Below are 12,939 nucleotides of genomic sequence, written 5' to 3' on the forward strand. Positions count from 1 at the left end.
GTCTGTGTGTAAGCAGCAACTCCGGCAATACAGGATCTATTTCATTGTGGATGGTAGACAAAGGGACAGCTCCTACTTTAAATGTAATTTTTGTGATTGTTGAAGCCCCCCTCCCAAGTTATTCTAGTTACAACTGATCCTTATACCAGAAAGCTAAACGTATTTTGTTTGGCTTGTGCAATCACCAGTGAGTGTGAGAAATAACAAGTGTACCATAAGCCAATGTCCAGCTGCAGTCACTGCGCTAAACTCTTACGTTAGAGTCTAAAATTAATTCTGTTGTCTACTTGGTACACCAAATAGACAGATCATTATCAAATAGACAGATCATTATCATTTTTAAGTATATGTATCAAAGTCCTAGTTTATAATCTCATTTAATGTTGTGATACTGAGAATGTTCTGGCAATCCACTTCTGCAGCCACCTCCACAGCATACAGCGAGTGCGTTTTATTGAGCTGACTGGAAAGTATAGTCCTTAGTGGCAGCAAGACTGCATTCTTAAGAAAACACAAAGCGTTCTAGTTCCAGAGTCCTTTAGCCCTAGATACCGTTCTGGAGAAGGCAGCCATTGTAGATCCTGCTATGAGGCTCTTAATCTATACAACCTCCCCCCCTTGGTCTATACCCACAGTAATAAGTTCTAGCGACTATAATCAGGTGCTTTGTAGTTTTGAAACCCTCTTGTCTTACAGATGTGGTTAGGTGTTGATGTACCAAAGAAAGGTAGCATACAGCCCAAGATGCAGTTGGAGAGGTCCATCCTGCCCTGCCCTATGCTCTGTGAACTGACCTAGCTAGGCCTTGTTCCTCTGTCAGTGAATGCGTGACTCATCGATATGGGCATTTGTGTTGGGCCCATACCAACCTTGTTTAGTCCCACAGTGTTTTATTCGACCCACGGAAGTCAAGAAAGCTGCAGATGAGTCCAAGATGAGGTTTGCCCACATAGATGGCGATCATCTGACGCTGCTGAACGTGTACCACGCTTTCAAACAAAGTGAGTAGTAATATTGTATGTACTAATTTGTAAGGTGTTTGCCTGTTCAGAGTGAATCGTTAGTCATGTAACAAAGGGGTTCCCAAACGGTGTGCTCTGGGGAACTTGCAGGGGTGCCCTGGTTTGGTAGTCCATGGCCAATTCAAATTATTTATGCCCAATGCAATAAGCAACTTGTGGACGAAGGATTACATATATACACAATTTACATCCTTTATTATTTTTTATGATTTTATTAATGAGAAACTTTTGGCCTAGTGGCAACGTTACTCAAGTTTTGGAACCCCTGGTGTAACCTATAGAAAAGTCTCTTTTATAAAGAATTATTTTAAGTAGAATGTGTGTTAGCACTCTACCATAAGAGTTACTCCGGCCAATCTTGCTTGTGTCAATGCAGTCCGGTTGTTTGCCTACAGCAATATGTTGATTCTCTGGGCTCTTTTACTTGAAATGTTGTTAGAACTTTGCAAAACATGTTAATCTCTATACATGTTCCATTTGGCTTACCGGCAGTGCACATGGTTTAGTCCGTTTGCTAAACAAGCAGCTCTGCAATTGGATCTGAATCCCCATTGTCCCCATAAATCTAAGTAGTTTGGCCATTTGTGTGCAATCCCTGCCTAACAAACTACACCGTGCATATATTTCCGTATCCAGTGGAAACTTGCTTATAAGGTTTTATGAGAAAATACATTTCTCCTATAAAGGATTTGGTCCAGAAATGTTTTAGGGTATGGATTTAATCTTAAAGTAGTTTATTGCCTTCACTAGACTTTTATGCATGTTCCCTCCAGCAACTTACTTTTTGGAAAAAAAAATAAAAAATAATTTTCATTTATATCGAACGTTTTTTGTGAGGTGATGCACAGTTTTGTTCTGTATACATATTGCTTCTGCATTTAACCACATAATAACCCAGTGTGACACACTATCGGATAGGACATGGATATAATCCATACTATGACTAATACTTTAAGTAAGTTTCAAGGAGGCACATTAAAGCTAAAGACCTTATTGATGATGATGATTTGGTCATAATGGAATTGTCTTTACTGCTTCAGATAAGCCAAAGTCTTCTTTCTCCAATACGGACTCATTTGGCTTAAATTCCCTTTAAAAGTTTTGTAATACAAACCTACAAAAGGTTCCCGTATTCCAAATTGACCTGCTCCCACCATATACCTACTCGCTCCCAATGGAATTTGTCCTTTATGAAAACGCTACAGCCTTTTGTAATTATACTGTAATCTGAAAGCTCTAATAATAACTTAATAGTAATATCTTTATTTGTCATAAAATGCACCACATGTGATGAACATTAAACAAAAATAAAATGTAACCAAAAGCTATAGCTGTGTCTGTCACACATTTGGCGTCTCTGTAATTCGGATAATCAGACCACTGCATATAAGGGGGTTCATTTCTGGAGTTTTACCTCTTTATCTAGAAGCAGAAATGTGGAAAACTGTTGTGCTACTTAACTCCACATTTTTATTATGTGCTATTTATAGCCGTATTTGCCATCAAATTAGTCATTTCTGTCCCTAAAGAGAAAAAATGTGCCATTTGGTTTAATAGACTAGGAATGTAGGAAATTGTATTTACTGTCAGACACTTCTCCAAAACATTAAAATTAGGCGAAAACCCCTCTGGTCCTTTGTTAATGAAGTGTCTGTTATTTCTGTGCTAGGTTGCAGGATGATTGATCTTATTTACACACTGTGCGTCCATCACTCCTGGTCCATGCGGGTCTGCTTTGTAGTAACACACTAGAAGGGAAAACTAGACCCAAACCCCTGGGCCATCTGTGTTTTGCTGTCTGGAATGGAACACAGGCATAATTTAAATCGCTTTATGCAAATGTGGCACCGTGGCTTCCCACCCAATATGGAAGCTGGGAAATTGTTGCTTGGTTGTACGCTGTTTTCTGTTTGTTTCTTCTCTGATCGAGGTGCCTGAATCTTCTTCCTCCACCAGATCACGAGTCGTCTCAGTGGTGTTATGACAACTTCATTAACTACAGGTCCCTGATGTCTGCAGACAATGTACGGCAGCAGCTGTCACGAATCATGGACAGATTTAACTTGCCGCGTAGAAGCACAGACTTCACAAGCCGGGATTATTACATTAATATTAGAAAAGCTTTGGTTACCGGCTATTTTATGCAGGTACGTTCCAGCGTATGTAAAAAATGGATCTTTGAATTCCTGCCTTTGAGGTTAGGTTCAGATGGGAAATAAATTGCATAAACGATTATGAGAGTCACTAAAATCATATAACAAGGTCTTTTAGGAATTCATATGTGAGAACTGGAGGGACTTGAGAAAAGTACAAGCAATTAACTCCACATAAATGGTTCTTGGCCTCCCTACTGATCTGTTATATGAGCAGGTTAACTCCTGACGTGCCTGCTGACACGTGTTCTGGTGTTGCATCTGGAATGAGAGGACATGATGTGGCATATGGGCACACGGTCATGTGTCACCTTTTTGATTTAGATACATGCATAGAAAGGGATCTGTCTTTTTTACCAGCTACCTGTAGACTGCTGGGGATTATCCATCAAGCTCTGTTCCAGATAGTTGTTTAGCTCAAAGGCATTAACGTGCCTGATAACTTACTGACCTAAATAGTAAGCCTATAAAAGGCTATGGAGTCCTCTTAATGTAAATTATTATTTTTTTTTTTTTTCAAAGGATGCATTTAATTGTTTTGGGAGCGGTGGCTTCATTTTGCATGGTTATCCGTTTTGTAAAGTGGTATGGTCTTCTCTAATGAAGTACTCTCTCTAGGCAGCCACTCCCTGCCCATTTTTGTGAATGGTCAATGTCCCTTACCCTATTAGGGAGCACCATAATTTAGTGCAGAGGTCGTCTGCTTCCAGGCAGGCTGAATACCAGGCTAGCAACTAGGCCAAGTCCCCTGATATTTGGCAGAGACAGCAGGTGCTCCAGTCACATCTAACTGATGCAGAGGCACTGTGCCACTACATAACCCTGCTGATCACACAGCGGCTTCCCTGTGCCTGCAGTCCACACTCCTCTCTGCCATTCTGCTAGAGCGATGCACACAGGACTGTCCTGTACTTTGTGGAGTGGTCTGGCATATGGGGGGAGAGCAGGCACACTGAACTAATATGAAAGGTTTATAGACACAGTAGTGCCCAGTCTGTAATATGCCACATAGCTGTAGCAAAGTGTTGCCCTCTGCAGACCATTTTTTTTTCCCCTAGAGAAAACAGAAGCTTTAGGTTCCTTCTAAATGTTTCAGAATGCTGATCTATATTATATGTGCCTGGAAGGTACTGCAGTTATAAGGGTCATTAATGCATTCTATTATATACAATAGTTACAATTTTTACCCTTTCTATAACTGTGTTGGCTGAATCACCGTAATGTTTGCAGTGAAGGTGGAGTAACCCGACAGAAGAAATAGAAAACCTTTATCTTAAGTAGACCGGTTCACCGCAATAACACGCTTACCCTACCTATGGGGAAGAAGTGCCCGCAGGAGCCACACCACAGCGCCAAAGAGCTTATCTTTACACCAATTAAGAGCTTCTTATCTTTACACCAATTTATTAAAGTGTGAGTTTACAAACGTGAAGATTTTGCCTGTAGAACACAGATTATAGCTGTTCTATTGTAGAAGGTGATAAATAAGTAGAATCAGGTTACTACGGGCAACATCCCAGTTTTGCAAACCTGCACTTTAGTCAAATCTACTTCCAGAAATCAATCCCGACTCCTTTGCTGCGTATATTACATGCCAAAGGATTGACCTTCCCAACCTTGGTCCTCAAGGCACAAGAACAGCCCAGATTTCCATTGAACACAGGTGCCCTCATTACCTCTGTAATTTTAATTACCCCATATGTGCTGAAGCCTGGATATTACCAAAACCTGCACTGTTAATGAGGGCCGAGGTTGGGAATGTTTGCCACAAGAATGTTAGGGGATGTATGTAGGGAAAATCCTGACACTGCCATAGGACAGATTCCATTTGTAGGCCATCTCAATAGTATACAGCTGTCTCCCTTGTATACAGTTGAATCACATGACATTTTGAGCATGTGTAGCCCTGGGTCAGACAAGTGTATTTTCATAACTTGCTGCAATCATTGCTGCTTCCCAGTAATGTGTTTTTGTAAACCTCACAGGTAAATGCATCCAGATTTTAGTATTACAATTGGATTGCTGTGTACCCTATGGGTCTGTGGTTTAGCGATTTGCCATAGTGTGCTGTGGCATTGGTTTTAACTTTACAGCTGTATAAGTCATGACTATTGTAGAAAGATTTGTCTATGCCCTTCAGCAAAGAAATGTAAATAAACCGGTTTACTATCTGCGTGTATCTTTTTTGAGAAGCTTTTGTCGAAGTCATTTATTCTAATTCTGGAAGTTGGTTCATCTTTTTCTCAGGTGGCGCACTTGGAACGGACTGGCCATTACCTAACCGTGAAAGACAACCAAGTCGTGCAGCTACACCCCTCAACGGTTCTTGATCACAAGCCTGAGTGGGTCCTGTATAATGAATTTGTTCTCACAACAAAGAACTATATCCGCACATGCACAGATATAAAGCCAGAATGGTAGGTTTAAAGATGTATTTTGTACAGTATCTGATTCTCAGATTATGGTGGTGGTGAAAGTTACAACCCAGGAAATGGATCAGCACTGTCCAGACACACACAGCGCTAGTTATTTCATGTCAAGTCTACTACAATACCGCAAACACCTTGCAGTTGCTCAACATTTTGAATGCATGCAAAGAACCAGACTAAGGGGGGTATTTAATCCCGTCGGAAATATCGGCAGGCGCCTATTCAATGCTTTCTTTCCTGACTGCATTGAAGAGGCATCTCGGCAGAACGGACCCAACTTTAAAAGCTGTCTGGCCCATTCTGCCGAGGATTGTCGAGATCACAGCCATATCTCGACAATCCATGGGCGTTTACACGACCACGCCCCCCTTTTCAGCGATCGTCAGACAGGACATTGAATCCAGTCTGCTGATAAACAGGCAGACGGGCCATGGTCACAACTGTCGGGACATCCCGACAGTCGTGGCCCTACCCGGGATTGAATACCCACCTAAAGCTGGATACACACTAGACAATAGTGTATAAACAATATTAACCTTTTCACTTGACAATAGTGTATAAACAATAAAGCGCATACACACTGAACGATATAGCTTATGATATTATTCAGTGACATCCTACTGTCTCTGCTCCGTACATGCAGTCATGGGCGTTTAGTCAAAATTGAACTGTTGTTCAATACTATGGATGTTTTACATGGTAAACCGCTGCCAAGTCATGCTGTGTGAATTTAATGCGATGCAATAAAAAGATGTTTAGCTACTAGAGCAGGGCTGGGCAACACCGACCCTCCAAATGTTAATGAACTACACATCCCAGGATGCTTTGCATTAGTTTCAGCATGGCCACATAGCAAAATGAATGCAAAGCATCTTGGGATGTGTAGTTCATTAACATCTGGAGGGCCGGTGTTGCCCAGCCCTGTACTAGATAGATATCTTTACATGTACAGATGTGTCCACATATATCTTTTCTATTTTTCTCAATTATGTCAAACACGGCTTAGCTGTTTGTCCAAATGTAGCGAGTAGATGGATTCTAAAAAATTTTTTGCAGCAGTAGAATTTGTATAAAGTAATAGATTAGAGAAGCAAATTTTTAGAAAAATCAAAGTGTGACTTTTGCAGAGTCCAAGGTGTGCAAAGTTGGGCCATACGTGGCACAATACTACAAAGTAGTAGGAGGCCAAATCCTATCTCTAAAATCACTCGTGACCCTGGTCTCTGATTCTCTGCTCGCTCAGCTGATTTGTAATCCTTGTACAATGTGTAGTAATCTGATACAACTTTTAAAAAGTATCGTAATACTGATGACGATACTTTTTAGTGTTGAAACGTTGTAACAGATTACTACACATTATACAAGGATTACAAATCGGCTGGATTGCTGCGCTTCTTGTCTCTATTACCTACAGTGCTATGCTGCACGGGCACCCACTGTAGTTGTGTTAGTTTGTGGCTGTGCTGGACTATATAATTTTTTTATTTATTTTTTCACAAAAAAATACAGCGGAAGCCCAAAAAGGCTGTGCCGATAATTTGATATGCGGCACTTGTTTATGGTGTATGACTGAGTCTGTAAAAGGAGCAGAACAGAACTAGTATTGGGAAAAATCAGCGATTCATTGCACGCAGATATACAAGTGTCATATAATAAATTAATCTGCGCAGTCATCCTAGTCATGTTGCTACGAGCCACAGTTAAAAAAGATGCCTGTAGCTCAGGGGTTCCCAATCTTTTTTGAATCACGGCACCCTAGAGTAGAAGTATTTTTTCACGGCACCCCTAGGCCAAAAATGTTTTAATTAGATTGTGTTTATATGTGATTCTTAGGGTCAGTTATGTGGTAAAGGGCAGGATTTGCTTCTGTTTGTACACATTTTATGATTGCCAGCCACCAGCACTGGTTTTGCTTACAAATAATTAACCATTAATAATTTTAATTGGTCGTGGACCACCAACCCAGGGCACCCCTGCATGTGTCCCGAGGCACCCCAGGGAGCCACGGCGCACAGTTTGGGAACCACTGCTGTAGCTGGATTTTTATGCCACATGGCAGGCCAAGAGTGGATGTTTGGGGGGTCAAAGCAGCAAAGATATATGAGGAGATATCTGTATATGTAAGGATCTTCTATGGCAAACTGCAATTTTGCTTTATTTTTAACTGTTTTACTGTGGAGAGAATAGTGAATGTTCTTTTTTTTTTTTCACTGTATTTTTATGTGGTTGCACCAATTATTTTTTTATTTTTTTTAGGTTAGTGAAAATCGCTGCTCAGTACTATGACATGGGCAACTTCCCACAGTGCGAAGCCAAGAGGCAGTTGGAGCGAATTCTTGCCAAATTTCAGACAAAGGAGTACTCTCAGTACTGAGCTTTGGGATGTTGGCGCCCTGCTGAGAGCAGCTTGAGAACGTGGACTGATTGATCAATTTGTGTTCTATGTGATGGTTCAGTGATGGCCTTTATTTGGAAGCATTTTAATTTTTTTTTTCTTTCATTACAGTAAATAATATTACAATCTTTCATAAATGAAACATTTATGGCTCCCCTTTGTGTTGACACTGTAGCTTGTACTGGAAATGTCGATCAATGTTTTGCAGTTTATTGGAAGTAGTTCTATATATAACAATGTTATAAAGCATTTCTCTAGAAATGTTTGAATACGCTTCTAAATTACGATGACAGTCTGTTATGCATGATTGTTGTAACTGTTGACATTCCTCTTAGAAGTTGTGAAATGTTACAACTTGTACATCTGTACTCCCAACCATCAGCCTCCATGTGGAGGCCTTGGCTTCAATAAAGACTATTTATACTAAATGGGTGATTCTTACGGTCCTTCTTTTTGGTCTGGGCCTGCAAGGGATACATTGTCATCCTTCCATTTTGGTTAACGCTACTGTCCATTACCTACATATATTAAAATAATGCAATCTGAGGCTGACCTGGCCCTTTTGCCCTTTTACTGCTTTCATGGTGCCACCAAATACCAATGTAGCTACATAAGTTTAATTCAAGTAACCATTTATTGTCTGGGCTGGCTGGGTCTTGTAGTTTTGAATCCTCACAAGTGACCCTAGAAATTCATGTTGCTGCATTTTGGACTGTGCTATGTGAAGACACCCCCACTTTAGAGACAGGGCCAGATGTACTAAGCTTAAAAAGTTCACTGCCATGCCACAGGCTGTGTCTGAAAACTGACAGGTAGGAGCTGATTGGTTGTTTGTTTATCCCTCTCCATTGTATCACCTTTTAACCCCTTCAGTGCCACTCCCAGGCATTTTCCCGGGTTTGTCCAGTGCGCAGACTGGCCAAGCCGGAAAATTCTCAGGAGTGCCACTACTTGTGCTCCCTCTTGCCGGGCAGTGCCACTGAGATCATCGCCGCACTCAGCTTCGACAGCTGCCCGGCCCTGGCTCCCTCCCCGGGATGCCAGGCAGTGGCTGATGGACATTTCAGCAGCGCTGCCCAGACCCGGGGAGTGTAGTGGTGGGGTTTTTTTTTTTAGGGAGCACTCCCCAGAAAAAAACTCGTTATTGGTCGGCATAGACAAAAGGTTGACACAAGCTAATGATCGACATGGAAAAGGTTGACGTGATTGTTATGTATTTTTTGGGTTGTCTATGTCAACATGGGCACCATATAAGTGTCCTGTGTCACCTTTCTGCACTCAGCCCACTATTATATTCCTCTTTCATGTCACTGGGATGGTAAAGTATGAACAAGTCCGTTAAAAAATAATAATAATAATTTGCGATAAACTCGTGTATACTTTTTCCACGTTGACCTATTGTATGTCTAACTTTTTAATGTCAACCATATGACCGCAACCCACTTGAGAGAGAAGACCCCTTATGGGGGAAAAAAAGGTAGGGGGTTACTATGATACATGGTCAGATAATCATGTTCTATGTCAGTGACTTCTTTGTAAGGAGTACTCTGCATTTGCCTAGTTTTGCTCATCAGGTTAGTAATTGCTGCCAGTGGCTTATTTTCTTCTCTCTAGCTCTTAATGATTGCGTAGGCATACAAATAGGTGCATTAGACAGGACGAAAGACTGCTTAATGTATATGAACGTGCATTCTACCAAGGAGAAGGAAGGCGTATGCCTGGCGATGCGAATAGTCTTGCTTCAATGCTTATTCAGACCAAGACTTGGGCCTTCCTGTGGCTCCTACAGTCAAGCCGGTTGGGGTGGGGGGGTGGTAGCGAGGAGTACAAGTAGATGGCAGGAACCTGAAAGTCACATAGAACAGAAGGGAAGGTGTAGAAGGTAGTTTGAGAGTGACTATGTTTTGGTTTGATGGGATACATGGAGTCGGGAGAATAGTGACCAGTTTGTTTGTTCTTTTTGGGGTTTTTTACTCCAAAGAGAGAACGGACATATGTAAATTGCAAATGAAACAAAAAGTATAATTCTTGGTGAAAGGGAATCAAAAAAATCCTAAATAGGAAGAATAAAAACAAAACTACCAGTTTTTATGTTGACCATTTTATTTGTACAAGGCTTAATATGTAATCTGTAAAGGTAATTCATCTATGCTAGGTACATTTTACTTATTCCTGGGACCTTTTCTGTCCTGGTGTGGACCGATGTGCAGTCCCGCGGGTCGGTCGGTTGTTATTCAGATCCTTCCTGCAGCAGGTAGGATCTGGAAACAACCATATTTCCGTGTGCGGGGCGCCATCGGATCGGACCCGCTCACAGTGCACATCTTGAGCGGGTTGTGCCCCCGCGTCATCGTGAGCGGGTCGGAAGAAACACTGGCAACCCGCTCGCATCATGCATCGTGAGCGGGTCGTCCTGGTGTGTACCCCACATAAGTTTCCCACAGTGGAGATAAGGTAACACTGAGGTTCAATATTCAGTATTCATTGGATTTGCATTATCTGACCAGTGGTTCCCCATGATCCACATGGGATATTTCAATATTAAATGTTAACTATCATTATATTTGGAAGCTTTTGACATATTTGAAAGTTGTTGTTTTTTTTTTTTTCTCTTCTCCTGATCCACCTCATTTATAATGTTATCATCTACCGTATATACTCGAGTATAAGTCGACCCGAATATAAGCCGAGGCACCTAATTTTACAACAAAAAACTGGGAAAACCTATTGACTCAAGTGGGACCCTCACTCGAGTATAAGCCGAGGGGGGCCTTTTCAGCATAAAAAAAAAATTCTGAAAAAGTAGGCTTATACTTGAGTATATATGGTATATAAATATATATGTCTAGTGTGTGTGTCACCGAAACACTGCCATCTGTTGGCAGCAAGTGAAACTACATCTTTCTCACAAATTAGCTACCTTACTAGCTTTGGAAACATTTGCTTTGTGCTCGCTTTCTTGTATATATATTACCTTCCATTACCATAACATTTTGAATATGTAATTGTTAGTAATTGATCAACATATTAAATACATGATCTATCCAATAAGACTGTTGACTAAAGATTTAAAGATCCTAAACTCTCTTTTCTCACGGTTTTTGTGGCAGGGGAAACTACCTCGAATAGCCTTTGCCAAATTGAGGTTGCCCCGAAAGAAAGGGGGATTAAGTTTCCCGGACTTAACACAATATTCTAATGCTATATTTTTTAGGTACGTCGGTGATTGGTTGCTTGGCACTAGTTCATTCACCGACACCCAATTAGACTCTGCTTTATTTGCCCCGTATTCTCCAAATGGATTGTTGCACTCTAAATGGTCGGATTTGCCAGTTTTTATCAAGGAATACCCCTTGTTTGCAAGTAATTACCATGCTTGGGCAGCAATTAACAAAAAATTTCACTGTAGCCCTCTGTATTCTCCCTACATTTCGATATGAGGCAACCCAGGCTTCCCCCCCATCGCTATCAAATACTGCATTTACTCAATGGAGGGAGAAAGGTTTAGCCTCCATCGCAAAGGTGTTTGACCCTGGGGGTGGCCTACTCCCTTTTTTTTTTAAATTCAATACTTTTTATTGACTTTTTTTTTGATTTTTTTTTTACATACTTAACAAATCAAAAGACAAAGAACAAAAAAGAAAATAAAAGGACATCAAAAACAAAATAGACAGCATTGACATTGGCAGTTAGGAGGACAGTGGAAAATATCGAGAGTATGCATGAGCAGTATCCAGTCCCTGCGGTCTCTCCTCTAATAGCAGTCAACATTCCTGCTTTAACATTTTCTATTATACTCGCTGTAACAGTTGTCATGTAAAGTTTATTCAATAAACAACATGTAATGTGAACAATATATAGCTATGGCTACCTTTATTATAAATAAGAATGTTGCATCTAGCTTGTGGTCAGGTTTTACCGTTTTTTTTTTTTTTTTTCTGTAAAAGTTTCTCTTTGCCCCCTCGCACTTATATAAACCTGCGGGCGCTTCCCTGGGTGGTATCTGTGTCTGCTCAAGTGTGTTTAATTGCTTGGTTCCATCTCTTTATGCTGTTGTGTCTATTAGCTCCCAACCACTGCCCGGTTAGAAGGAGAACTGGTAGGCCACGGTTCATCTATGATCGGATATAATGAGGGGAAGATAGCCACCTATCCCATATTCTCAGATATTTGGGTTCGGAGTGTCTAGACATGTATACAAATCGCTCATGACACACAGTTTCATTGGTGAGTGTCACCCACGCTTCGTATGTCGGCCCGCTAGGCGCCAGCCACGCCCGGGCTATGCACACCTTAGCCAGGGTACATAGGATGTTCATGTAGCCCATGGTGTCTCTATCAAGTGTATCCCCATCAACAGCGGCCAGTAGGCATGCCACAGGCGTGAGTACGTCCAGAGGTACCCCAGTGGCCGCTATAGTATGAACTACCTTCTGCCAAAAGGTCTGTAACACCGGACATGTCCAGATTAAATGCCAATAATTGGCCTCCGGGTGGGCACACTTAGGACATCTGGAATCAGCCCTCCCCCCCATCCTGAGTAAACGGGTCGGGGTGAGGTAGACCCTGTGTAAAATGTACAATTGGATTTGTTGGTACCGCGCACAGGAGGTTGCTACGCGAGGGCTAGCCAAGGCCAGCTCCCATGTCTCAGATGCCAGTGGGCCCAGGTCCTCCTCCCAGTGCACTCTAAGACCGGGAAGTGTACTGTTGTGATGCGAGATAAGTAGCGAGGAGTATATGTTTGATATAAGCCTTGAGTCTCTCAAGGATTGCAGTAGGGACTTAACCGGGGACACTTGTATGTTGGGTTGGTCCTGGGGGAATTGGGCACCGCATGCGTGTCGTAGCTGTAAGTACCGGAAGAAGTATGTGTTAGGTATTGCGTTGGAGGCTTGCAGTTGTTGGAAGGAGTTAAACACACCGTCAGTGTAGAGTTG

General features: G+C 41.6%; 1 protein-coding gene across 2 annotated transcripts in view; it reads left to right on the forward strand.

Moving 5' to 3' along the window:
• DHX15 (DEAH-box helicase 15) overlaps positions 1–8,427 on the forward strand; it is a 33,121-nt gene extending 24,694 nt beyond the window's left edge. For both annotated transcript variants that reach the window (XM_083161394.1, XM_083161393.1), the window contains exons 11-14: positions 879–1,001; positions 2,979–3,169; positions 5,423–5,592; positions 7,861–8,427. In XM_083161394.1, the coding sequence (XP_083017520.1) occupies positions 879–1,001; positions 2,979–3,169; positions 5,423–5,592; positions 7,861–7,978 (602 nt within the window). In that variant the 3' untranslated portion in view covers positions 7,979–8,427. The remainder of the gene's footprint in view (positions 1–878; positions 1,002–2,978; positions 3,170–5,422; positions 5,593–7,860) is intronic.
• The last annotated feature ends 4,512 nt before the right edge of the window (positions 8,428–12,939 follow it).

This window comes from Crinia signifera, chromosome 1 (genome assembly GCF_055691185.1).
Source record: "Crinia signifera chromosome 1, ASM5569118v1, whole genome shotgun sequence".
NCBI classification, from domain to species: domain Eukaryota; kingdom Metazoa; phylum Chordata; class Amphibia; order Anura; family Myobatrachidae; genus Crinia; species Crinia signifera.